This window comes from Etheostoma spectabile, chromosome 20 (genome assembly GCF_008692095.1).
Source record: "Etheostoma spectabile isolate EspeVRDwgs_2016 chromosome 20, UIUC_Espe_1.0, whole genome shotgun sequence".
Lineage (NCBI taxonomy): Eukaryota > Metazoa > Chordata > Actinopteri > Perciformes > Percidae > Etheostoma > Etheostoma spectabile.
Window position 1 is genome coordinate 14,907,448 of NC_045752.1, and position 26,760 is coordinate 14,934,207.

The following is a 26,760-nucleotide window of genomic DNA, read 5'->3' on the forward strand; positions in this document are numbered from 1 at the left end:
AGGGACTGAACCACCAACCTTCCGATCGGCAGGCGACCGCTCTACCACTAGAGTCACAGACGCCCCACATTGATGGGAAAACTTCCCCCAGACTCCCTCAGACTCCCTCAGACTCCCCCAGACTCCCCCAGTCTATCTGAATCTTATCCCCAGCAGTAACTACTATTAGGACGCGCAAAGCAAAGCTTTGGTAAGCAGGTGTATGAAGAATGGGGATACGGGGTGTCAGAACAATGGAAAACAGATTGTAAACTGGTTTGTAAGTAAGAATTTTAGATTCCCTTGTCACTCGTCGTGCAGAGATCCCGTTTCATTCATCATGTAGACAACATATGTTTTTAAAGGATGTGTTGTACTACAACTAGGAAGGGAAAAGTTATAATTGAGGTAACTCTGGAGACACTAGCTTATTTAATATCACTAAATTAATAGATATTTTTGTGTCGGTGTTGTAGTTTATAGACGGCCCCTAAGCACCGCTGGCAGCTACTAGAGACCAATCTTATTTCTCCAGTTTGGAGGACGGCTCGTTTTGATAAGACATTTTTTTTGTTGCTCATTGTTAACCTTATTACGTTAGGATAGATGCGTCATTTGTGATTTTATATCCTTTCGCTATAGAGTAAAAAATCCCAGAAGTTTGAATCTGTGATTATCTTTCCTACTTTGATCACGTTTATAAAACCGAGAGCACAGATTTTCATTCTGTGCGCATGTTTTTTTTTTTTCTCAGCTGACCCCAAGGGGGCTCAGTACCTATGTATTATGACTAAGAGATACAAAATAAATGGTTTACATGGATAAAAAAAAAAGAAGGTTACCTTCGTTCCTCATGGCAGTGACATAGTTGAACCATTCTTTGACTGTTGCGACTCCATGTGGGGGGTTTTCATGCCGCCGCCGGGTTATTTTGGTTATGGTGGCCATTGGACTTTCGAGTGCACCACAGGGTTTGGTCACCATAGTGTTATGACCAAGATGGAAATCCAGTGTCTGAACAATGTAGGTAGAATCATCTTTGGAGCCTGGATGTGACAGAAACATGAAGTCGGTTTAAAAGGGGATTACAGGGGCCAAACCCAGTGCTAAAAACGTTTATTTTTATTATGTAATCATTTTTCAATACTATTTATACGATAAACATTTTGCCTCACCGTCTTCCCAGATCTTCTGTGCCTCGGTCCAGAAGGCGATGTTGGGCTCTTCCAGGTGGAATAGAGCCCACGACTTGGAGCGGAAGTTGGGCCCGTGGAAGCACGCCAGCGTCATGTGATTGCCATGGAGGCTCATTGAACCGCCCAGCTGAACGGCGTCCTCAGGCAGAGGCATCTGGAAGAGGGAGATGTGGCAGCCAGCGATTACCTTCAGCACCCCGGGCCAGTGGCGGTGATGGGCTGCATCCATGTCTGTGTGACAAAGACGGTTAGGAAACACAAAATGAGAAGCGAGGGGTGGCTGGGGGGATGTAGGCAGACAAATCAATCCTGACCTGAACATGAGGCATGCTGCTGGGACTAACAGGATTGTGTATTATGTTGTTTTGATCCTTTTATAGCCTCCACTCTTTTTTTTCTTTTTTAAATGTATGCTGTTCGCGCCTTTCATTAGTTTTTAATCATCTCGTTTGATTACATTCAGTTGTTGAACTACCTTTTAAACTGTTTCAACAAATTAAACGTATTAGAGTTACCAATCAGTTCACTTCCTATTACCAGCACGACTGCCGAAGACACTCGCTGTGCATACCTTATTATGCCACAGTCTGCATTAAATATTTCTCCCGGCAGTATAGGGGAAAAAAGGCACACTTACAAAGCTCTGCAGATCCTTTCTCAGCGTTGATGACGGGGGTTTTGGGGGGCAGGTAGGGACCAGGCCCCCAGGTGGAAAGGGCTCGCTTGCTGGTGTCAAACTGCTGAGTGAAAAACTCCTGCAGCTTCATGCCAATCTTGATGAGGTCTGGTGTGGTGGAGCGTGAAATGATCACCTGGAAAATGTCCCACTGCAAGTCTCCATGGACGAAGATTTCACTGGAAGGACAGACGGAGAAAAGATGGAGAGGGAAAAGGTGAGAAACAGGAAGATTAAGACTGGTCAGATTGTAGAAAACAGCAAAGGAAGGCACAAATCCAATGGTAATAGTGTAGATTAAACACCACTGCATCTGGAATGACAGATCTGTATCATCATTTTGTTACACTGGCTTGCCAAGTAATTAGGAAAACCCAGAAAGAAGGTCTCAAGAAACCTGCGTCTTCACATGATCTTAATGCAGATATTTGTGTCTATCTAAATCCAGGAGGAATTAGTTTTACTAGGTGACGTGAAACACTCAAAAAAAAGGACGGAAGAAGAAGAAGACTGGTGTTGAAATTGCCCATAGAGAAAAACACTTGGCATTCCATTGAGTGGGGTATATTTAAAGAACCAGAAGTATTAAGCCTCTGCCGACATCATTTCACACCTTTTCTCTGATAGGTTGGCGTCAACAGTGCACAGGTTGACTTTCCATTCGTCCTGCAGCTGCAGGTCAGCATTGCTGAAAACTCCCATCAGGATGCTGGAGCCCATGTAGTCCACACGCGCCTCTGTCGACCCCATGGTGATCTGGATCTTATGGCTGGGCTGCTGGTTGGGGTGTTCCGAGATGTGGGCTAGAAAACAGACAGTAACTGGTTAACACCGCAGCGTCAAGGGACCACTTACACAGTTCCCTGGCCATCAAGCTGGAGGAGAGAAAAAAGAAACAGGGTTATTCAAACTAGCTAATACTCATAGCACCGGGACTCATTATCCAGAAAATAGCAAAACTATTCACTCATGAGTTGTCTTGCCAAAGATTAAGGTGATGTCAAATTAAGATGAAACCAAATTGTTTTTTACTTACTTATCAAATGCAAATCTTATTCTTGGGCCAAAAAATAATAATATAATGTATAAAGGTATATAACGTATAAAACCTATAAAAAGTTCCATCTGCAACATACAAAAGTGTCGTTGAACAGTGTCACATCTCAGTGTCAGTTTATTTAGAACTAACGTAATTTTCTCAAGTTGTATTAGTTTCCTCAGCTGTGGAACATAGAAGATGTGCTTCTTCTCAACTTTTGACTGGAGGGAAAACGGAAACGTCAAGGACGTCAGCATTGGTTTTGATCAAAGTAAAATAGGTTGGTAGCTTGAGCAAGTGTGCAGAAACAGAGCCAGGGCAAGCGGTTTTCCAAACAAGCATCTTCATTGGGAAAAACTGAAACCATCTAATGTTTGCTTAAACGCATCACGTCCAGTTAGGAAGAGATGTTATATTAGAGAAATATAGCACAAGGAATACTCACATACACAGGTCTGAAGAGTTTTTATTTATTTGTTTATTTACAGATGTATATATTATTTGTGTTGTTTTGTCTCCCTCCCTCCCGTCTTTCCTCTCTATTTTTTTCTCTCAGTGTATTGTTTGTAATTGTTTGTCACGGTTTGTACTGACAAACAATTAAATAAAAAAGATTTGATCACACAAAAAATATGTATTTAATAAGTAAATATGTTGTTTATTAGATTATTTAAGCACCAAATGCAATCTATGTAAAATAAAGTATATTTTTACCATTAAGTGTAAAAAATTATAGTATTTAACCACTGCACAGCCCCCAGTGTTGTGGACTCTGGCTCAGATCCATATCAAAAATACAGTCTGCTGTAAACAAGAGCTGCTAACGAGTTGCAGAAAAACACCAGATGTCAGAACAGTCAATGCTTTGTTTACTTACAGACCATCTCCAGGGTGTTCACGTCTATATTGCCACCCACCACTCCGCCCTTGGAGTCGAGCTTGGAGCGTCCGAGGCCGACAGACATGCTGATCTCTCGGTCCCGGTTGCTGCCTACAGACAGTCGGCCCTGACTCTTCAGCCCGCTGGTTGTCCAGCTGTTGGGACAAACACAACTGTGAGCGCTCCTGAAACGCTGCTGAATAATGTAGAAGAAGAAGTGCTCTATATGAAACATGAATGGCTCTCATGATGAGAACTTGTCCAGGAAGAAACACAGGTAACTGAACAGGCAAAGACCTGCAAAACGTGCGGAGTAAATGTGAAGTCAACAGGCCAGGTTTTTAGACAAACATGTCATCATGTACTTTAGTCATGATTTCAACATGTTAATCACACACATGTACAGTATGTCATTATTATGCAATTTGCTAATGCCTAAGGTTTGTGGATTTTCCTGTAAATACTTTTCATTCTACACACATGAACAAATGTTTTTTTGACGGAAATATATACTTAAATAATTTAAACTAGCGAGAGAGCCCTAGTGTACGATGACTTGGTGAGTAAGAGGCAGAAGACGTATGTTCTGCTCAAAGAGCCCACACAATTCCAGAGAAGAAGATATTTTGTTTCCTTTATGATGATGCAGAGCTCATAAAACAGTACTGCCATGGTTAGAAGTGCGTTGTGTTTGTCAATGATTCAGCAGGATTTTCTGCAGTTCTACCTTAACTGGAGAGATGAAAGTTCAACCGCATATCCTAGTGACCGGTGAATTACAACAGTGGGTGACAGATGAATTGAGCCCATAAGAGTGGGCAATAAAGGACCATAAGTGCTGAAATGTCTGTGTAGCAGGAGATAAAAGTGCAATTTGCAGCAAGGAGACGCCAGAGACACATATTTCTACACCAGTGTACATGTAGCAGCTGATTACTCTAATAAAAGGATGCTGACAATGTCCAGCTTAGTCAATAACATTCTTATCTTAAATTTGCATTCTTCACCTTTACTTCTCTAGTGATTCTTTCTCATTTAAACAGTGTTTTCCAGACAGTATTAGATAATGTGATTGGAGCAGGAATCACATTGACTAAATATAGTGATTATTTTGTCATTCACAGCTTTAATGGCTGACATGAATCCCTGATGCACTCATTTACCCGGATTACATTCACATTTAAGTTTGAGGCCAATTTTAAGCAACACAGAGGATTTATCTATACGCCCAAAGCCCTGAGGGTGGAAATACTGATGTCAGTTTATGTATAAATGTTGCTTCTATGGCATCCTCTATTATATTTTTGTGTGTATAAAATATTAGGAATAAATAAAAAAGTTCACAATATAGGGATATTTCGTATCCTAAAATACCATCATAAAAACTATAGAGTGCTGCAGGGATGATGCATTTTTGTTGGAAAACCTAGAACAGGGGTATCAGACTCATTTTAGTTCATAGGGCACATACACATAAAATTATCTGAAATGGGCCAGAAAAATCAGACACTTTATCTGCCAGAGAGTTTCTTGTCAGCTTGATGTTGGTAAATGCAAGTTGCTTCTGCTACAACAGCGTTCTAAGGACGGGTGGGGAGGGGAGGGGGGGGAAAATGTTACGGACCTAGGAAAAGAGGTAATTTTCCAAGAAAAATATTTAGAATTTCTAAAATTGATGAAAAAACAAACTTGGATATTCTCTGAAATTAAAGTGGTCAATATGGAATTGTAATCAATTACTTTGTTGCAATTTCCACACTTCAAAATCATCCAGTGGTCCTGATTGGAACCCTTGGCGGGAAGGTTCTGGCCCACGGGCTGCATGTTTGACGCTCCTGACCTAGAAGTTAGCATTTCCCTGGTTCCCTCGACAAAAATGTAAATGGAGCATCGGGAGCAATTAGGGGCTCAGTGTCTTGCCCAAAGACCCTTTGACATTACACTGCAGGGCCAGGGATCGAACAGCCAACCCTCCGATCGGTAGGCGACCACTCTTACCATCTGTGGCACAGCCGCAAAAAGCCAATAAGATTTTTGCATTGGACTTCACACCATCAATAATCTGACGGTGGCGTTTAATGTCCCAAACAACGACTGTAGTTTCATCTAGCCACTTGTTAGCAACTGCATTTTTTTAAAAGACACGTACAAGCTTCACGGGTGAGGGTATTTACCGACGTATTTTATGTTGCAGAAAAATCTCTTAGCATTGTGTTAACCACAGTCCTTATTTCAGGCATCTCACCAAAAAACATTCAAAAAAAGCCATTGACTTCCAGACAACATTCGGAGTGCAAAAACGCACTCCAGGTTTTAGGACCGAATCCTGCAGCACACTCTTAGCACCATTTTTTACTCTTATTTATGTGACCCTTAAACAAATAGATTGGTATTTTGGAAAATAATCATATTCACTTTCGTGCCAAGAGTTAGATGAAAAGACTGATACCACTCTACTGTCTGAGATTGGTATTGACCTTCTCATTTAACTCCTGTTGTAATTTGTATTGAAAGTATCTACAAAAAAAAGGTGCAAAAACTGTGACCACTTACGTATTGTTTCCCATGACGTTGCTCATGTTCATTTGGACGGTGAGCTGTTTCAAGTTGATGGCGAACACCACCAGCGTCTCCCATGGCGCCCCCTGCTGACCTGCTGCTTTACCATTCTTACTGAAGGAAGGGGTGGATGTTTTGGTCACAGAGTCTAGACGAGAATGAACGAAGATTAGAGGAAAGGGGGTAGAAGATAAATTATGTCTTGTACAAGTCATCATTGCATTTTTCCCCCACTGGAATTTGATGGTTTCTACGTTGTTATTTGACATCTGAATTGTGCTTTTGTATTAAAACTCACCTGACTTACAGCACAAGGTATTTGGATATTTTTGTTTGAGTTCCCTCTGTGAATGGCAAGAGTGTTTGTAATCACCTCTCCGAGGAGCAGAGGAATCAGACACGCTCCTGGTGCGTCCAGGTGCAGGGGACTTGAGGTGGCCCAGGCCGCCCGGGGACATGTTGCTTCCAGTGGAGTGCTCTGAAAAGACGTTGGGGGATTGGGGCATGTGCTGTGTGCCGGTGCTGCCGTCCCAAGTCCTCCAGTAGGCTTTCCGGCTGGACTCGGGGGACAGATGCTGGGTGACATTTTCAACCGAGTCTGGGGTGGCGGGGCCAGAGGCTAAAGCACGGGAAAAGGTTGTATGTCAGAGAAGCAGGCTCTATCACCACTTTTAAAATCAAAACATTTCTTTTTCAAAAATTGTGGACAATCATTATGACTTCCTCTAGCTTTTGTTTTTGCCCTTGTATCACCTTTCATTTCATTTTTATGTACCCGTATATCTACAATGATTTGAATGTATTTTTAACATTTTATTGAATTCCTTGTTGTACATCTTTTTGATATTTGTTTTCAATATATTTGCCCAGATATTGTCTCACATTTTGGATATTGTAATATCGTGATATGACAAGTGTTGTCTTTTCCTAGTTTTGAAGACTGCATTACAGTAAAGTGATATCTTTTTCTGAACTTACCAGACTTACGAGCTATTTTATAATTTGCCTTTACCCACTTAGTCACTGTATCCACATTATTGGGGATTATATATCAAAACTCTCATTGTGTTAATATTTAATGAAAGCACCAATTGTCAACCCTACAATATCGCTGCAATATCAACATCACTGTATTTGGTCAGAAATATTTGACATTTGAATTCATCCACATTGCCCAGCTCTCCTTTAATTTTTTAGTTCATATCTCATTTATAAGGGCCTTGTTAAAAGGAAGCAATTCCATCCATCTATCCATCTTTGTCAGGTTATCCGGTATTGGGTCACAGGGGGAGCAGCTCCAGCAGGGGGACCCCAAACTTCCCCAGGCCAGGTTGGAGACATAATTCCTCCACCTAGTCCTGGGTCTTTCCCAAGGCCTCCTCCCAGCTGGACGTGCCTTGAACACATCCCTAAGGAGGCGCCCAGGAGGCATCCTTACCAGATTACCCGAACCACCTCAACTGGCTCCCTTTGAAGTGAAAGAGCAGCTCTACTCTAAGCTTCTCACCCTATCTCTAAAGGAGACGCCAGCCACTCTCCTGAGGAAACCCATTTTGGCCGCTTGAACTGAACGGTAGATTGAGAGCTTTGCCTCCTGACTCAGCTCTCTTTTTGTCACAATGGTGCGTTAAATTTAATGTAATTCCATCAATACTTAATGCTCAGTGGCTAGAAAAGCTCATTTTTTTGTGGTAGTTGCCCAGTAAAAGCTGACACAACAGCTGGTTGTTATTTTCTACAAAACAATAGAGTGGTAAAAACATACTTATGCAACACTGGACAAACCAATCATAACACAGACCAAAGCCACTGAGTGGGCAGAAAGTCACCTGGCAGGTTGATAGTCTGGTCTCCCAGGAAGAGACGCCTGGCAATACTTCGGCGGTACCAGGCTCTCGGGAAGGCCAGGATCTCACTCAGTCGCCTCATGTCGTACTTGAAGGAAGCCGAGCCAATGTCACACACAGCTAAGGGAAGAACATTCTGTTTGTTCAAGGTTCTATAGTACAAGACAATTGGCAGAATATGCTATAAGTACTAGGGGTGTATGAATCGATTTTGAATTGGTAGAGCTTGAATTGCGATTCGAATATGAATCGATTTTTTTGCACACCCCTAATAAGCACTAATGCATCCTGACATTGAGAGATTAGAAAGGTGCATTTTTTTTTATCTATCACGCTCCCAGCCTCGTTTCTATCTAGCTGTCCCTTTATGGACTCACCGTGATAGGTATATCACATCTCCACAGTGCTCCTGTTACACTTCAATGACTGTGTCTAAACATTTATTTCATATCCCACTAAATAATCTACACCGGGAGTTGTATATAACCTCAAATACGATTTAAAAATTTCCCTAATATTCCTTACTTTCTGCTGGGAATTTATTAAATTCTTTGACTACCCCGGCCTGAAAATAAACCTTTACAAACTATATTCCAGGTCTTCTGAATTTTGGACAGACTAAACAGGAGATGTCAGAATAATGTATTGCATGTCTCACAGAGGAACACCTTTTTCTGGGGGCCGACAACATACCTGAGATGTTGATGAGGGTTGTGTCCATTTTGCCACCTTTGGCAGGAATGAAGCTTTCAATGAAGGTGGGGCCTCCAGTGCGCCTCATCCTGGATAAGCTGACCTTCACAAACTCCAGGTTGATACTCAGAGAGTCTTTTCTTCCTGTAACTGAAGAAGGCTCCTCGTCCACTGTACCTTTCATGGAAAAAGAGCGATAACCATGACGGTCGCTAAACTTGGAACATGGGTATTGCCAACTCCACTAGATCTAGCACGTTTGTACGTATCATATCCAAAAATAAAGGAAGAAAATAACTTGTTATCAGCAGTAACATTAGAAACTGCAGCCCTGTATTATAAGCATGTTAGAAAATTAAAAGAACTTTTCCCTTCCCGTACCTAATGGGCCTGGGCCCGGGGCCAGGCCTGTAACAGTAGATTTCTGCTTGCCGGCGCCGTAGGGGTGGAAGACATAGAGGGAAAAGTCTGACATGCAGGCAGTGAAGCTGAGACCTGAGGAGTTAATGGGGGGGCCGGTGAGGTCCGACTGGCTGCTGCTGTGGCGGCTCCTGCCCAGAGGGCTCCCCAGCAACGGAGACGCTGGAAGAACGCAGAGGAGGGCATGAAAACACCGAGGAGGTAAGACACGTAGTCACATTCAGTAGTACGGCTGGGTATTGTTCCAAAAAAATTATACCTGTACGGATACTTTGTATGAAATTTGTATGAAATACAAAGTATCAATACTTTGTATTGAAAATTTGTCTTTTCACACAGGAAACATGTTTTATAGTGAATCTAAAGGCAATTTCTTTGGCTGAACCCACTTGTAATGTGTGGAACACTTCTGTGTAAAGCTGGCACAGGTCATTTTCTAACTGTTGTGGACTACAGTGCACATGCCTGACGCCCTACATGTATACAATTCATTTATATTCATCTTTAGATAACCACACACACACACACACGACACAACCCACACCCACCCCCCCACAACCACCCAGACAACACACCCACACACACACCCACACACCACACCCACACCCACACACACCCCACACACACACACACAACCCCCACACACACCACAACACCACACACCACACGACACACAAAACAGAACTAAAAAGTTCGGAACCCAGCATCACATCAAGGAAGTAGCCATTTAATTTACTAAAAATAGGATACCCATCAGTAGCCTTCATTTGGCATAAATAATAAAAGTTTAATAATAGATAACCTAATTAGAATAGAGATCTAAATGTCTACTAAAACGTGCTAAATGCATCTTTTTTGGCTTTGAAACAAACTGTACATTTACTGTAGATAAGACTGGACTAAATACAAATTATAAACTGAGATGCAATATATATAAAAAAAATATATAAATGAAACATGACAGACAGACTGGAGAGCAAAGTAATAAATGGATGAGAACAAGCTGTGTAAGCAACATTAAATCACACAGAGCCCGGACATGGCATGAAGTGACTAGACATGCTCACTGTGTTTGATAGACTTGAGAAAGTTTTGCTCTTCACACGTCTCTGCACATGTACGACGTTTTTCCACTAGACATGCTCCACATACCTTTGCTGGGAGGTGGTTTGGGGATATGTTGCCCTGGTGGAGTGGAGGAGGGGGGGTGAGGTCCGTCAGTGGGGTTGGTTCCTGTCGGGGTCTCCAGTTCTCCACGGTTAGAAGAGAAGACCAGGTCTAAAGAGGGCAGTTTGAGCATACACTCCACCCTGGACATTGGCAGGCAGCTGAAGCGAATCTGAGAGGGCTGCAAACACAGATGGTAACTGTTGTTTTGCTTTGAATTTCTCACTTAGTGGCTCTGTATGTAGGTATGTGGAGACACGGACCCAACGCCGTAGAATGATGTGTACCTCTCAAAAAATGTAACTACACGTTGCGGCAACGCCCATGGCTCAGCTGTTGCATTTCCCCCTACTCATTTCCTAGTAGACCCTGATAAAGGATTTTTAAAGCCGATATCAATACAAATATTTAGTGATTTAAAAATCCGAAATTCCGATAAAGGATATCGGCCAATATATACTATATGTAAAAAAATATATATCCTGAAACATGTAACAAAACATAAACAGATTTCCCTAACGTTAGTTATTTGTCGTTATTTATGAGTTCTTACTAAAATAATATGATAGAACAGAAGAACATCAAAATATATTAAAGTTCTGATAAATAAAATGTATAAAAAATACAAACTTAAGCTATGAAACTTAAGGAGCGTTGCCAATAGGGATGTTGCAGAGCGCCCTCTGGGGGACAAACTTTGCAATTTCAACACTCATAACATGGTTGACAATTGTTTTGTCCATTTTAGTATTATTTTTTAAATATTCAAGTATCGGCCATTATAAATGCCGACACTGATAGTTTGGAAAATGCCCAATTTCGGCTCGCTCATATTTTGGTCTGGCTCTATTTCCTAGTTTCCTTTTCCGTAACCAACATGAACAAAGAGAGGGTTCACTTTTCCTGCTAGGCAGATTTCTCACGGTGGTCAGAAAGCAAGGGAGAGACACCTGCACTTGCTCTGAAGCAACACTGTCACTCTCTCACTCGCTTCTAACACACACACACACACACACACACACACACACACACCTGCGTGGAGCCTCTGCAGGACCATAAATCACGCTTAAGGTATAACTGCATGTCTAAAGGTTTTGGCTTTACAAGTTCATAGATGACAAACATGGACTGACAATATTAAATAAATATACTGAAAAGAAACATTAAAAACATAATGTCCATGGCTTACATACAATTATTTATAAATAGCTTCAGATTTGAATGACCTGCAATTATTAAAAAAATGTGAAAGGTAAATGTTACATAGAGAAAGCAGTTACATAGACATCAGATATGTTGGAGAGCGTGTGGATCATTTGATATGGATCAATGTTCAAAAATAATAGCTTTTTGGAAAAAGGTACGTTAAGTAATATACGTTAAGTAAATAAACAACATATAGAATATAGGACACTCGGATATAAGGTTCCTGCGAGTTGTATGGTATTTTATCTCTGTCATTTCCCCCAGAATCTAAGAATGTCTAATGGGAAGCCACAGATATTTGGATAATATACTGTTAATAGCAAGTACAATAGTTATTATGAGAGACAGGGGAGAAGGTTATTTTGTTAGTGTTACTATTTAATGTCGCAAATGTCTTTACAACAAATATTTAACTGATAAACTGTAAAAATTCAAGTCAGGTTGTCAGTACCTGAACTCTGACGTAGACGACCACATCCACAGGGAAGGAGGAGTAGGCCGATGTGGAAGAGGAAACTAGAGAGGTGGTGGATTCCTCCAGCTGCTCCACTGTATCAAACTGGCCCATGTCCTCCTCCTGGGTAGCCACAGCTGATAGGAGGTACACAAAGACAGAGACACAACAAGAGTTTACTATGAATGGCTAGTCTCCCATTGCCAAGACTAATGGATGGCAGAGACGCAAGAAGAAAAGTCCCTGTGAGAACAGGAGCCATTAAGATTAGATGGTGTAAACAAACAAACCTGCATAACTTCTTTCCACTGGAGTTATAGGAATGGTCTCCAGTGCTTTTTCCAGGAAGTCCAGTAGACAGGGGCTGATGACCATTTCCTCTGGCAGAGTCTGGAGGGCCACCCAGGCGTACAGCTTAGCCATCTTTACCCCACCACTGCCCTTACCTTTGGCTGCAAAGACACATAGGAGTTTAAAGCATCTGTAGCCGGAACTATATCTTGACAACACCTTTGAAAGATGATTTCTTAAACTTTAAATAAACTGCAACCATATTAATGAGTCTGTTTTTTCCATCAATATGCACGAGCCCATTTTGATCAAAGGTGCCCTCTGGATTCATGCCTTAAAATAAAAGGATGACATCACATGCATTTGATTTGGTGGGTCCACAACTAGATTTAAAAATCATCAGATCGGAGAGCCGCGGCACTAGTATCAGTGTTTCAGATGGTGCTTGGGCATGCAAGGAAAATCGAGAGAATGCTCAGTACCTGATGGAATAGGTGGGGGCGGGGGAGGAAGGAGCGAGTTAGTCTTGCTTTGGACTGCATTGGGTAGGTTGGGAGGGCCGCTATCTTTCATACCATACAGCTTTGATTCTTTGGAGAGAGTGCGAGGGAGCGAGGATCCACGCGAAGCATTGGGTGACTCAGTCTTCAGTGTCTTGGAGTTGTAGTGCAACTGAGGGAAAGAAAAAAATGAACTCACCATAAATTACAAAAAAACGTGTGGACAATTTTGAACTAAGCGAGAAGCTGACCTTGACGTCTACTCCTGGAATGTAAAAGACTGTGGTTTCCATGTCATTGGATTTGGTCTGCAGGGAGGAGGGACATTTCTTGCCAGCTAAGAGATGCGTGGTGGAGGTGTAGGTGGTCTGCAGCTTCTTCTTCTTGGGGGGAGACTCCTGGTCAAGACTCCGGAGGCTGCGCTCGCAGCTCCTACAAAACCCAAAGGGAGGGGGGGGCAGAGACTCCTATGTGAAGATGTGCTTATGCCTTTTTCTGTTTAATTGTCTGCCTATTGAAAATTGTTGTTCCTGTATGCACTGACGGAAAGCTAGAGCATAACATTACATCTGGCAAATCTCCGGAGTATTTCATAATTTATTTGAGTTTATGTGACTGGTTACGTGTTAAAAAAAAAACAATTTCAGTAAAAGTGAGTCAGACTTTAAATTAATATCTGTTCACTTCACAGTAGTTACCAGAACAACATATGAGCATTTCACCATACCTCCTGAGGGGATTGTCCTCATGCTCTGGTTGCTGAGTAGTGGGGTGAAGGACACACTTCCCGCTGTCGATCTCCACACGGATGTCCAGCTCAAAGTCAATGTTTCTTTCAGTTGCTGGGCCACTAAAGCTGCGGTTGGCAGGTGTGCTCGGCCAGCGCTCGCTAAACAGTTGACTCACCGCAGAAAACCCTGAGGGCTTTCTGTGAGATGCTTGGCTGAGAAGACAGAAGAAAGGGAATGTTTAGTGAATGCTGAACACCGTAAATCTTTATTCATAGTACACAAAACAAATTATAAAAGAAGCAATTGCAAACATGAGATAATTGGTGCATCCTTTCATCTAACATTCATCACAAGAATGCTTGAGTAGGCAGAAAAATACAAAGACAACTCACAAAGGCCTTCGATAGCTCGACACTCTCTCCCGCTCAAACTCGTCCTCCTTTTCGGAGTCTTCAGAGGAGGAAGAGGACAAGTCATCACGCCGTATGTCGTCGTGCTGGAAGGGAAGTGTGGGTGAGAAGACAGCAGGGGTGCCAGGGGCACTGAAAACTGAGTGCTGGCCCTCGATAACGGATAGATAATGAAGATGAAGGTGATGAGGGTGGGATGGCTCATCAATGGTGACTGACAACGGGTCCACCTCTGTCTCCTCAGGAAACTTCATAGAACAACAGAGTGTCAAACTCACACAAGTAGACAGTTTTAATGGAACTCTTCCTACTTAAAACCATGATGTCTTAAATAGGAAGGTAGCCAAGAAGTCATAACTTTAAAGGAGATAGTGTTCTGTTAGTTGGACCACAAGGCATTTATTTTGTATTCTATTTATCCTATGTAGTCTATACTTTAATGCTGAAATCAAATCTCACAGCAGTTTATATGTCTAGTTTTATGACATGTCCAATGACAGAACACTACCAGCCTACAACAGTTTCCACGGGAGCTGAGAGGTCACATGCACTTTCTCTAAGGAATGAAAAAGAGACAGTGGGAGACAAGGACGAAGTTGAGATTAACGTGCCACCCTGACAGGAGAAAAGGAGAAACACACTCTCAAGAAGGGGCCAATGGAAAGATGCCCAAGAAAGTATTCAAGTATACAAGTCCACTATTCTTATTGACAGCTGGGAAAAGAAATCTCCATTGCCAACAGTAACAACAGATCCCAAAGAAAGATACAGACAGACCAGATGTGGACTTAAAAAGGGTCACCCCAGCAACAATAATATTTCTCTTTAATTGTTGTTTATTTCCACTGACTGGGAGTATATGGGAGGTTAAGGCAGAGGGACTGACAAACCAAGCAAACTCAGTCATGTGGCCTTAAGCGGGGTCAGTCTGGGTCTGTCATTGTCAAAGAGTGAATATTGGAGGTATTAGGTTTTGAAAACTATTGGATCATTCTAGCAGGAAACACCACTTCAGATAGATACATCAACATTCAATCAGGACACAGCGCTTTTAAAAAGCATCTGAAAACTCACTTATTTAAACTGGTCTTTGTCTCATGGTTGCAATTTTAAAAGTTTTATTTTACTGTGTTTGGTTTCTTTTTACTGTATTTTGGTCTTAATTTTAACAATTTAACTCTGGTGAAGCACTTTGTAAATTGAAAGACATCAACAACTTCTTAGTCCCTCCCCCTCTTTCTGCTGAAGCCCAAAACAGTCTCCTAAGCCCTTCAGACTTTCAGGGAGATAAAAATGTCAATAAGGTGTGCTGTCTTAAGGTGTGCCGTCTTAATTAGTCTTAAGTTTACAAACTAGATTTAGTCATAAAACTTTTTTCTTTATGGTAATTACACCACATGATTGCTATTTTAAATTATGCACCAATGATCTTTAAAGCTGGATCTATGTCCATCTATAATCTGTATCTGATATGATATTGATGGTTGTGAGAGAGAAACTATTGTTTTGACAAACAGAAGCGGACAGTCTGTGATTTAGAGCCTACCCATGCATAGTTGTTAGAAATCAGTCAATATATTAAGATTGAAAACGAGCTGATTTGGTTATTCATACAGTTTCAAGACAGGGTGAGAATACGTGACTCCATAATTCATTAGTCCGCAGTCCAACCATAAACTTGGATTCAAAGGTGAGTCTTATTATGCAAGGAAATTACTATTCTGAAAGCATGCTTTGCGTTAGTGTTAGTGACAAATTGCTATCTCACAAATCTCTGTTTGATGGAATGCTGCTGGTATTTATCCACTGAGTAGTAATAAAGACAGTAGAACATACATTTTTATTTTGTTGCACATGTGCCAACACATAAATCGTAGTGCAAGTAGGGACACAAAGAGCAGGATTACAATAAGTTATTATGCAAATGAAGCCACTGTTGTTTAATATATATTATATTGAATAACAGTGGGTTCATTTGCATGTATATCTCCATAGAGGCTAGTATTTCATCACCCTGTTTTGATTGCCTATCGGCACTTTCAAGGCAATTGCAGAGAAGAAGAGGAAACAGAAGTATTTGTTGGTGTTGGTTAGGTATTTTCAATTTGTTACATTTCATCTTTTGAGCCATATACCTTGAATACTTCTTCTGGACTGACAGGTGCATGTGCCGCTTCCAAGGCCTGATTATTTATCTTCAATTGAACAAAAGAGTTATTAAAAAGGAGCTCATCCAGAATAAAGCATAAAGGTCTCTCCCTTTGAGCTGCCTTTAGAAGCCCATGACCGCATGACATCTTATGAGTCAAAGTACAATGGAAATATGTTGTATGAAGATCCATTACAGAGACGCATGAAGGATGAGATGGTGATCTTTAAACTGTCAACATGAAGAAGTACAAAACTAAAACTTTCATTGTACTATCATTGCCCTAATTACTGATTTGGTAACAAAGAATGTGTTAAAAACCTATTTGCTACAGTGCCATGAAATCTGTACATAGTGAACAAAAATGTGAATGTGTTAAAGGCTTTTCTGTTTCATCAGTAAATGAGATACGTAGGAGGTTTTTAGAAAGATGTTTACCGTGTCCTGGATGTTAAAGGTGACCCGGGGTCCAGGAGAGGGCGCATCCACGCGCATATCTGGTAGGTCATCCACATCCCCTATTCTGGAACTATGGACACAGTAAGGTGATATAAACGCAAATGCTTAACGTTGTAAGTGACATTGTTACAACATACTCTACAGTATTGTTGGTTACAGGTAATACTGTAAGTGAACACCTCTCAAAGCACAAATTGTTACTAATCAGATTTATTTCCAGTTATTTCTACTCATTTATTCTTCCCTAGAGTTAATGTTTTCCCCTTGCTAAAGGTCTTACAGCGTGTCAAAATCGTTACTACATTAATTCAAAATGATCTGCATAATTACTATAAACAAATGAGACCGCATCTTCTTTGTCAGAAGGTTAATGGGAAATGTGTTTCAAAAACATGTAACACTGACAGCAGTGGTGTTAGACAGAGGTTAGCTGGTCTGGTTTGTTTATAGTAAATGCTGGATGAAGCACCCTTAACAGTGTCATTTCCATAATAATAATATACCAGGGAAAGTGGCTACCCCTGCCCTTGTTTTTTTGTTTGATTTACCTCTGTCTGTCCATCCTTTTCAGAGGGGGACGGCCTGCAGCCGCTGAGATACTTTTGGAGCGATTGTAGCTTGGCTTGTAGCCAAGGCCCCACTTATCCTTCAGAGAGGCCGCCTGGCAAGGAACAATGAGACACATTTAGGTTTTTGTAAAGTAAGACAGGAAATATAGTATTTGACAATGTCCAAACTTTTTGGTGAATACATAGATAATTCAGGAAGGTAAATAGAAGAGCATTTACCCTCATGCTGGAGCGACGCAGTTTCTTTCTGACGTCTCTCCTGATGTCGTTGACGGCCACAGACTCCAGCTGCTGATAGCGCTGGATCTCCTGGTTGATGGTGCCTTCACTGGCCCCCAATTTCCTGTGGTCAAGATAAGAGGATGTAGATCGTTTTGACATAACAGACATTTCTTCAACAGCACTAGAATTATTCAACACTGCATTTCCTTGGAAAATCAGCAATACACCCGCCAAGTGTGAAGTTGATCAGATGAACGGTTGTTGTGAAAATCAAAGGGCCAGACATACGCAGAGACTCCTTGCTTTATAGTTAAGATTAACCTGAATGTATGTGATGTACTGTCTTGATTTTATTGTTAAAACTGTCATTCACTGAACAGAAAAGCTCTCCAAATTTCATTGTATGTTACCATGTACAATTGCAGTACAGGCTATTACATCATACAGAATGAGAATCAACAATTGAGTAAGCAGGAATCTTACTTTAGGTCGTCGATGACTTTGGCCTGTTCATTCAGCTCTCTGATGTCAACCACCCTTTTGGTGAATTTTCCCCTACGAGGGTCAATCACTTGGTTCCCCATCGCAGCCTGCCTCCTAGGGTCAATCGTCTCCTGTTGGGTCAATGCAATGATACACACCACCACATATTTATCTGGTAAAACTGATGACAGAATGAAACAACCCTGCTGATCAAACCCCAAAAAACATTTGTATGAAGAATTTCCACCAGGCAGCTGCTGTAAATAAGAATGCATCTTTTCCCAAATCTGTCTGATTAAAGAGGAGTTATTTTTGATTGTTATGATTCATGTCCATTACATTATATGCAATCGAATTCAAACACCAGGCATCATAAAACAAAGAATGTCACAAACCAGGAGACAACACCGCCACCACCATCACCATTCCACTTCACTCAAAGTGCAAGAGGGAAAAATAAAAGCTCTAATGCGACAGGGAATTGTGTAATTTATTTCTTTTCACCCATCTTAATGAGGAGGGCAGTGGAATCCAATGCTAAGCAACACAATTCTCCATTACAATGCTATTTAGTCAAAGCATGCCGTAAAATAGCATTGCTCAGCATTTTGGAATCAACAACCTTCATCTTCTATCTGCAGGTGATTGAGATGTAACGCCAACTTGCAAGTGATTTTGTCAGCCCAAAGAAGAAGTTTTACACTGTGGGTGGCTACATACACAGGCCCAGGAGAGAGGTCTTTGGGCCCTGGCACTGCCCGCTCGGAGGCAAGGCGATGCACAGTTTAAGTAGTCAGCTGGACCAGACACACTCTGAGGCCTGGGGCTGAGGCCCAGGATGTGGTTTACCAGACGCTTCCTTAAGGTCAGCCGAGGGCTGAACTGGCTTCCTGGACTCTGTAAACAACGGCAGGGACAGATGGATGGAGAGGTGGAAGAATGGACGACTCGGTTCAGACTTTACCTTCTGAAACTTTAAGGTAAGCCAGGTAGGATTTGTTCAAAGGTATTGAAGAGATAAAGGAGTAGTTGGTTATTTTGAAAAATTTAAAATGGCTTTCTTGTAGAGAGTTAGATGAGAAGATAGATACCCCTCTCATGTCTGTTAAAAGTAAAGCTACAATGGGCTGCCAGTTAGCTTAGCATAAAGTCTGCCCAAAGGTGACTAAATCTGTCTCTCAGCATTTCTAAAGCTTACAAACTAACACATGTAATGTAATGTATTTAACCTGTACAAAAACAAAGTATTGTCATCCCTGTAAGGTTGCCAAGCAACCAGTGGAGACATAAATCCCTCCATAAAACCACAAACTGGCGCTTTAAAGGTTGCTGGTAGGCGGATTTTGTAACCTTCAGACAGAGCCAGGCTAGCTATTTCCCTCTATTTCCAGCCTTTGTGCTAAGCTAAGCTATCAGTCTTCTGACTGTAGCCTTAAAGCCAACAAAAATATTTAAAGGGTGGAATCAATATAGCCATCTAACCTTCAGCAAGGTTAAGCATAATTGCCAAAGTGATTAACTATTTTTTTTAACTTGGGGCAATGACCAGTAGTAAGCGCTACAGCTGAAGTTGACTATTTATGGTCTGTGTTTTCTTTAATAACTTCCAAATCTAAAGAAATTGATTGAATAGATATTGTCCGAGAACTTCCTAAGTGGAATCACGAACCAGAACATGTGATCTACTCTTGACAGCATATTTTTGTAAACATTACATCACCATCATCAATACAATCATATATACAATATCATTTACACAATAGCCCAAAAAGAATGATTATGTAGATAAACCCAATATTGACTGACCGTGTGGATGGTAGGTGACATGGAGTCGGCTTCGTCCTCATCTGATAGGTCGGCCATGTTGATAGAGTTTAGGTCAGCAATGTCATCCACATCCTCCTCGCCTGTCAGTGATGTCAGTGTGTTACCCAGCGCATTGAGGCGCTTGCCAATGTTAGGATCCATGTGAACATCAATACCACACATTTTCCAAAGCACATTCAGATTCCAGGTACCGGCACTACTGCTCTCTGTTTTTGAGGAGGAGGTGGGAGAAGCCAGGAGGGAGAGGAGACAAAGAACGGCAAAGGACGCAAGTAAAATGAATGCCAGAATAAAAATGTTCAGACAATTGTCTCATAATTATTGTGCAGCTCTTGAGTGTGATCCATATTTTATAGACCAGAAAGAACTTGCCTGCAGAAGGTTGCCCTATAGTCCTGGAACATACTTCATATGTACCATCAGGTACCACACCTATAAAGATCAAACACAGAGACACACAGGCAACAGCCAGTCACTATTTTAGAGAAGTTGGGTGCATTGAAAGTTACATAAGAATAGCAGTTTCTACCTACTGAAGTTGGGTCCTTAATCACATATTTATATGTGAAAAGAGACTCAATTAACCTGTTATTAAGTATGTGTTTAAAATTCTACTTGCAACAGATAATATGAATAAATGGTTCTATATTTAGTTTTGAACAATTTACCTTTCTTTAGTCAATCAAGGCTTAGTATTAAATGTGATTAAACTAAATCAAAATGAACTGCATGTGAGAAAATATTTGCACATAAATATAATGCGTCACTCACAAGCATTCATGACCGTATCCCCTCGGATTTCAGGTTTCCAGTCGTCCCAGGAGGTCTCGAAGCCTTCGGCAAAGCGGATGCAGAAATTCTTGAAGTGGCCTTTGCTTACCAGGGACTCTGAGGAGCAGGCGGTGATCAGCGTGCTCTCAATGGTCAGCACCATAGCTGAGCCGGTGTCAAAATCTATGCTGTGGTTGGCCTGGCAGAGGGGCAGGGAGAGGGGGGGGGTTACCCAGGCCTCAAGTGAGGGTTAAGTACATGGAAAAGAACCCACTTTCATTTGTTTGGAAAAGGTAGAGTAAGCTGGTAACAATTCATTCTACTGTATATGCAGTATATGCACTTGTAATGCTAAGTGATTTTTATGTGATTTTAACAACAGCTTTAATTGGTAGATTTCACTGCTGATCATTATAGTTTTGCAAAACTGTTAAACAATTCTGTCTGATTCCAAAAATGACAGACATAAGCACTGCTGCTATAAATACACCAATGAGTGAAATGTTACCAACCTTCTCAGGTTGTTAAGATTGTGTTTAATTGTAGGATTGGGGGAAATATTTCCCTGAATTTCTGGATTACTTTAGAAAAAATAACACAAAAACAGCAGGTCTGATCATCATCCCAGTCATTTCTGGAAACAGGTCAAATCATGTTTACCTCCCAACTAACCGGTTATCTATTATTATGACTTGGATCAAAATCAGACCGCAGTTTTGGAATTTATACTGCAGGAATCCAGGTAATTTCCAAATGCTTTCTCCTTCAAGAATAGACACAAGCCTGCCATGCGCACCACTGCACCGGGTCATTACATCTGGTATTGTGTGTGCAGTTTTAAACAATTTCATGGCAGTCTCATGAAAGATTTGCCTAATTTGCCTATGTCCTTGTTTCCACTTTAACAACAGAAAAGTAATACTCTGGACACCAACTGGCATAATCTCTTTTTAGTAGGAAGTAAGTACAAGCCCCAAAAACCTCAGGCACAAGCTCAAGCTTGATTAGTTGCTATGCTAGCAATTTGATGGTTGCAAAGTGGTGTGACCTGCCATTACTAAACAAAAAAAGAGCACTTCTGATACAGTGTGGTTGTGGCATGGAAAAGTACTGATCAAAGGAAGTCATTGTCCCACAACAAGCCATCACAAGAGATGTAATAAATTGTAGGTTACTTTTCGTGCATTATTAGGCCGGCCTACTGATGTGCTGGCCCCAGCTTCAGAGTTGATGCCCTCCGTAACTGGTACTTGTCCTCTCTATGGAAATAAGCGTGACATAACAGCTGGTATATCTTGTCTCTATGGACATACTGTAGTATAGTATTGGAGTGTAACAAGACAACCCATATGAACATTCATTAATATCCAGTGTTTCCCCTAAACTTTTCTATTATTGTGTAGGGGTGGTCATGTTAATATTTTAATCTAAAATAAAACTTTAAAGGTCCCATGACATGGTGCTCTTTGGATGCTTTTATATAGGACTTAGTGGTCCCCTAGTACCATATCGGAATATCGGGGTGGGGGGGGATGGGGCATGAGGTCTCTCTATCATGGGTGGGCCAAATTCTCTGGGTGGGCAAAGCAGAGAAAGGGTAGGTAATCTTGCCCCTTATGATCTCATAAGGGTCAAGATTCGGCCCATCTGAGCTTTCAATTTCTTAAAGGCAGAGCAGGATACCCAGGGCTCGGTTTACACCTATCACCATTTCTAGCCACTGGGGGACCGTAGGAAGGCTGGGTGAACCCACATTAATGTTAAAAAATGTCATGGGACCTTTAATAATATTTTCATTTATGTAAATGACAATAACAAAGCCATTCTGAATTATTTTACATATAAATAAACATAAAAAAACTGGCAAAACCTTTTAGTAGCTAAGTCTGAGGAGTACTAAAATGGCACATAAAAATAAGTACTACTGGTGCACGTCTTCTGGATGGTTTGTCATCATACAAAAATAAGACAAATAAAACAAACACACCACTGACATTATTCTCTTAAAACACATTTAACTGACTTTATGGTACAGTTAAAATCCATTTTATTACAGGCCAGCCAGCATGTTCCTGTTATAGTGTTATGTGTGTCATATCAGCGGTTGTGTGCTTTGCATTAAAAGTGTACATTTTAGAAGTTGTTGAGGGAAATGAAGGTTTGCGGTGGGGCAGATTACTAACAGCTTAGCTAGGGGAAACACTGATATCCAAACTAAAACAGAGAAATTGTTCTTTTAGTAAAGAACAAAAATGCAATTGTGATTATAAGGCAATAAATGTTAAAAAAGCAAAGTGAATGTCAAACACTGGTACAGTTAATGGTGCCCAGTGCTGATGGAGATAATGATATATCTAGTTTTTATTTTTTTTAAAGAGGGGATGATGTGAATTAACAATTTGACAAAAGAAGCCCCCAAAAAATTCCTGTGTGCTTTACTTTTCCTAAGTTAGAATTAGATTCATAATGAAAGTGCTTTTGTTTCAATAAAAACTACTGACAAGACAAAAAAAGAACTTGCTTTTAAAACAATAATCATTTAATATGCTAAACCATGGCTTATTTGCCTAATAGTGAAACACTGCTAAACATGTAACCATGGTATTTCAATAAAAGAAAAAAATCACAATAAATGTGAACTTTTTAACTCTATGACTTTAAAGCCAACAAATTGCAATCCTGCTATTGTTTATATCAGTAGAAACTCTGATATCTGAACTTGGATTTCTACATCCGGAAGTTAAAATGTAAAAATGTTACAGTTCTATAATATTAACTTTGGAATATCAAAACCAACAAGCATAGCAGATTACCTGGGATGTGGTGGTGATAGGAAGACAGATGCCCAGGTCGTTGACAGTCAGTTGCAGGAAGAGGGTGCTGAAGGCCTGGGCTGAGGTCTGCTGGATGCCTGGCAGCTTGTCCACCACCTCTTTAGTGGCCATGTGGATGTCCTTGTTGAGGGCCAAGCGCTGCTCATTCCAGTTATCATACGCTGCCTTGTAGTTCAGCCAGAAGAGCACAGCTGCAGGAGGGCAAACACGTGGGTAGAAAGAATTTAGAATTACATCCTGTAGGTCATGTAAACAAAGTCACATTTAGATTTAGAGCCATCAGTGGTTGTTATTTGTTTTGTGTGAAAAAAGGCTGCAATTTCGTCACTGAGCCATCCTTCTTTTACAATCAGTGTTGAAAAGGTAGAATACTTAACGGCAACTATGGGCTCATAAGCTGCTATGTTGATGATATCTTTAGTGTCAACAAACAAAGTGAATAAGTTATGTTAAGATACACAGGACGAGCTTTGACATTTACTTTTTTCTATGTCAATGTGTAACTGTTAACTGAACGACAGTCTATCTATTTCTGTTTGTTGTATTATGTGAAAAGGGGGCTGTAACATATTGTCTTCATCCAGCTCCTTTCTCATCATGGATTTGTATTGTTATTCAGCAAATAACTTGTTGTTCGATTATAAAAATTTGTCTGATGCAGAGAAACTGAAACTGAACCTCTGTCAAATGCTACTGGCTGGGCAAAAACGATCGGCCTGTTGAGCGTGATGAGGACAGCCTCCTTGTCGGAGGAGCCACTGATCTCCTCCTGCAGAGCATTCCGCAGACCGATCCGGGTTCGAAAGTACGCCACCTGGTGGAAGTCTGAGCCAGCTTCTTCATACACCTGTAAAGTGAAGGGAGAAAGGGCATCACATAGCTATCTACTGTAATCTTTAAGCCAATTCTAGACATAAACCTGAGAGATTTTATTTCATTTTTTTTTTTATTTCATGAGGCCGATCTGTACCTGGTGCTTGACTATCTGTCCAAGAGCCAGGTGGAGATCTACTTGACATTTGCCAAACAGTTTTAGGTAACTGCTGCTGCCACCGGGCTGAGCCTTGCACTGGATCCTGTTAGATAGCTCCAGCTCGATGAGGCCTGTCTCAAAGCGCACAGCTCGCATAGAAGGAGTGGTGGCGGTCATCTGGATTCCCTGTGAACAAATGAACAACATCCTAAAAAGCTTAACCGAGACTCAAACTTAAACAGAGGTCTCTAGAGAGAACCCCTTTAATGTTTTTTTTTTACTTAAAACAACAAAAAGCTTGGACCAGAAACTTGACTTGGTGGCTTTGGCCACTGTGACTGATATGCTACTTTGGTTTTCCATGCTGAAAGAAACTGAACATGAAATACCTTGAACATAAGGCTGAGAGAATAAAGCAGGATTTTTGGCTTGTCTGCATCTGTTGAGGTGTCATACTCATTCCACAGTGGGATGGGTTGTTCTCCTCCTGCATGTATAGAGAGAAAATAAGTCAACCTTACAAGCCCACACAGACTGTCTGTATACCTATACACTGTATGTCAGCCCTGATATCTGGCTGAAATGTCCCAGTGCTACTAAATTTAAAGACCCTGATGTGAATAGTTACCATTCTCATTATTCTTACCTTACAATGGCATAAAACTCCAAGTTCTCTCTCTCTTGGGCAATGTACCTTGCTCAAGCTTAGCGAGTTAAACTATTTAAAATCAATACTGCTGAGGAAATGAACAAGACTGGATTTGTGTACGTGCCTTGTGCATTGTTTTGTGAGGGGAAGAAAGTAGTTTTTATTGACTGAAGTAGCAGCTATAGGCTATAGAATACTGTTGGGAACAGGGAGATTTTTAAAACTAGATTAACTTTATTGATCTGAGAGGGAAAACTGGGCCATTACAGCAGCAAAGAAAAGGATATAGTTTTGCACAAGTTTAAAAGATACTGAGGTAAAGTTGATAAGTTTTATCTTACAAGGTGTTAATGAGGTAAGTTTGCTGTGAAGAAAATATCTATGTAAAAGTGTATTTTGGTCTTTGGTAAAGTACCTGAGACCTTCTGAATGACCTCGTTGACTTCCTTCATGAAAACCTTCTGCAGGAAGACCAGGTGGTTGAGCAGGTCTGTGGTCAGGTTGTGCTCAAATGAACCAATCTGCGCATCAGAGAAGATCAGTGAGCGGCAAGTTAAGAGCAACACTGGCTGCTCCGTTAATCCATCTATATACCTTTTATTTGACATTCCCCATCACATCAGAACACTACCATCCATCACAAATTTAAAAAAGGCATACAAGCTGTTCCTTCTTAACAGTTACACTTGGACACATCGATTGTTCATGTATGGTCCAAGTCTTGCTTGCATTTCTGTATGGTTTGTTTTTAGTTTTCTATGTCTGTCTAGCCCATGCTATTGTACAAATGTTTCTGTCCTCATATGCCATAACTATGTTCAAAGTTCTATGTTTCTGCAGAACAGGAACCTGCTGGAAACCAGTTTTTAAACTGGGTCAGGCCCGTTTTTATTGTACCTTAATATTAGTTTTTAACTTTCCTGTATAATAAATGAAATTAAATTTTTTATTGTCCTGGAGCCTCGTACCTCAGCTACACAGCGCAGGTAGTTGCCCTGGAGGTAGTTTCCTTGCTTTGCAGGGAAGTCGTCAGGTGCCCAGCCCTGGTCTGAGTGGCTCTCGTGGTCCTCCATAATGTACTCTCCTGACATGGTGACTGGAGGCAGGGTGAGGCTGGCTGATGGCGGCATGGTGGACATGTCCACTGGGGACACTTTGGACTGGAAGCAAAGCTTGTGGCTTGGCAACTCAAAGGTGAAACTGGTTTGTGCCCCTAAAGAAAAAAAGCCAGGTTAGCTCAGTTGGTAGAGCAGGCGCATGTATATAGAGGTGTATGTCGTGACGCAGAAGGTCCAGGGTTTGAGTCAGGCCTGTAGTCAAGTCCACCTTTCAAGTGTACAAGACAAGTCCAAGACCAGGACTAGTTAAGTCCATGACAAGACCAAGTCCAGGACAGAAAAACAAGTCTTATGCTTGACAGTATCAAGATAATCTAGTGTGTGATCAGGTGGCCATTGTTTTACTTTCCCTCCAATATTATTATAAACATAATAAAGACACCTGGATTGGTCAAGACCAAAAGCAATATTTGGCAAGACCAGTGGCAGAGACAAATCTAAGTCCAAATACTAGCGAGTCCGAGACTAGGGATGTTATCGACCAATACTGCCTAAAACGCTGGTATCGGTACGTACTGGAGTTTATGCACCAATCCAATACCACATAGTAAAACCCTTAAAGTAGTTTATTTTTGTTCTTTTGCTGTTATAACTGACTGTCAAACTGGATAACAAAAGAAAGTTCTGTGGCGTTCATTGTTTGTGTTTGTTCATGTTT

At 41.1% G+C, this 26,760-nt stretch overlaps 1 protein-coding gene and 1 long non-coding RNA gene across 15 annotated transcripts in view; one reads left to right on the forward strand and one right to left on the reverse strand.

The window, feature by feature from the left end:
- Positions 1-26,760, reverse strand: part of kiaa1109 (KIAA1109 ortholog) — an 82,355-nt gene that overhangs the window by 5,086 nt on the left and 50,509 nt on the right. For 5 of the 14 annotated variants that reach the window (XM_032500047.1, XM_032500049.1, XM_032500046.1 and 2 more), the window contains 33 exons: positions 25,953-26,197; positions 25,400-25,505; positions 24,725-24,822; positions 24,333-24,521; positions 24,041-24,209; positions 23,342-23,553; positions 21,704-21,787; positions 20,529-20,727; positions 20,130-20,189; positions 19,737-19,963; positions 18,651-18,827; positions 17,931-18,061; positions 17,445-17,568; positions 17,205-17,317; positions 16,636-16,726; positions 16,184-16,243; positions 14,031-14,296; positions 13,635-13,850; positions 13,159-13,339; positions 12,890-13,079; positions 12,407-12,568; positions 12,114-12,253; positions 10,442-10,637; positions 9,251-9,451; positions 8,870-9,046; positions 8,159-8,296; positions 6,703-6,948; positions 6,324-6,477; positions 3,768-3,925; positions 2,465-2,654; positions 1,813-2,030; positions 1,155-1,406; positions 822-1,025 (listed from right to left, as the gene is read on the reverse strand). In XM_032500047.1, coding sequence (XP_032355938.1) covers positions 822-1,025; positions 1,155-1,406; positions 1,813-2,030; positions 2,465-2,654; positions 3,768-3,925; positions 6,324-6,477; positions 6,703-6,948; positions 8,159-8,296; positions 8,870-9,046; positions 9,251-9,451; positions 10,442-10,637; positions 12,114-12,253; positions 12,407-12,568; positions 12,890-13,079; positions 13,159-13,339; positions 13,635-13,850; positions 14,031-14,296; positions 16,184-16,243; positions 16,636-16,726; positions 17,205-17,317; positions 17,445-17,568; positions 17,931-18,061; positions 18,651-18,827; positions 19,737-19,963; positions 20,130-20,189; positions 20,529-20,727; positions 21,704-21,787; positions 23,342-23,553; positions 24,041-24,209; positions 24,333-24,521; positions 24,725-24,822; positions 25,400-25,505; positions 25,953-26,197 — 5,574 coding nt within the window. The remainder of the gene's footprint in view (positions 1-821; positions 1,026-1,154; positions 1,407-1,812; positions 2,031-2,464; positions 2,655-3,767; positions 3,926-6,323; positions 6,478-6,702; positions 6,949-8,158; positions 8,297-8,869; positions 9,047-9,250; positions 9,452-10,441; positions 10,638-12,113; positions 12,254-12,406; positions 12,569-12,889; positions 13,080-13,158; positions 13,340-13,634; positions 13,851-14,030; positions 14,297-16,183; positions 16,244-16,635; positions 16,727-17,204; positions 17,318-17,444; positions 17,569-17,930; positions 18,062-18,650; positions 18,828-19,736; positions 19,964-20,129; positions 20,190-20,528; positions 20,728-21,703; positions 21,788-23,341; positions 23,554-24,040; positions 24,210-24,332; positions 24,522-24,724; positions 24,823-25,399; positions 25,506-25,952; positions 26,198-26,760) is intronic. The other 9 variants (XM_032500053.1, XM_032500052.1, XM_032500048.1 and 6 more) reach the window with 9 other exon arrangements.
- On the forward strand, positions 540-15,329 carry LOC116669941 (uncharacterized). Its single transcript, XR_004326916.1, has 3 exons — positions 540-551; positions 9,514-9,515; positions 15,255-15,329. It is a non-coding gene; the product is annotated as an uncharacterized LOC116669941 (long non-coding RNA).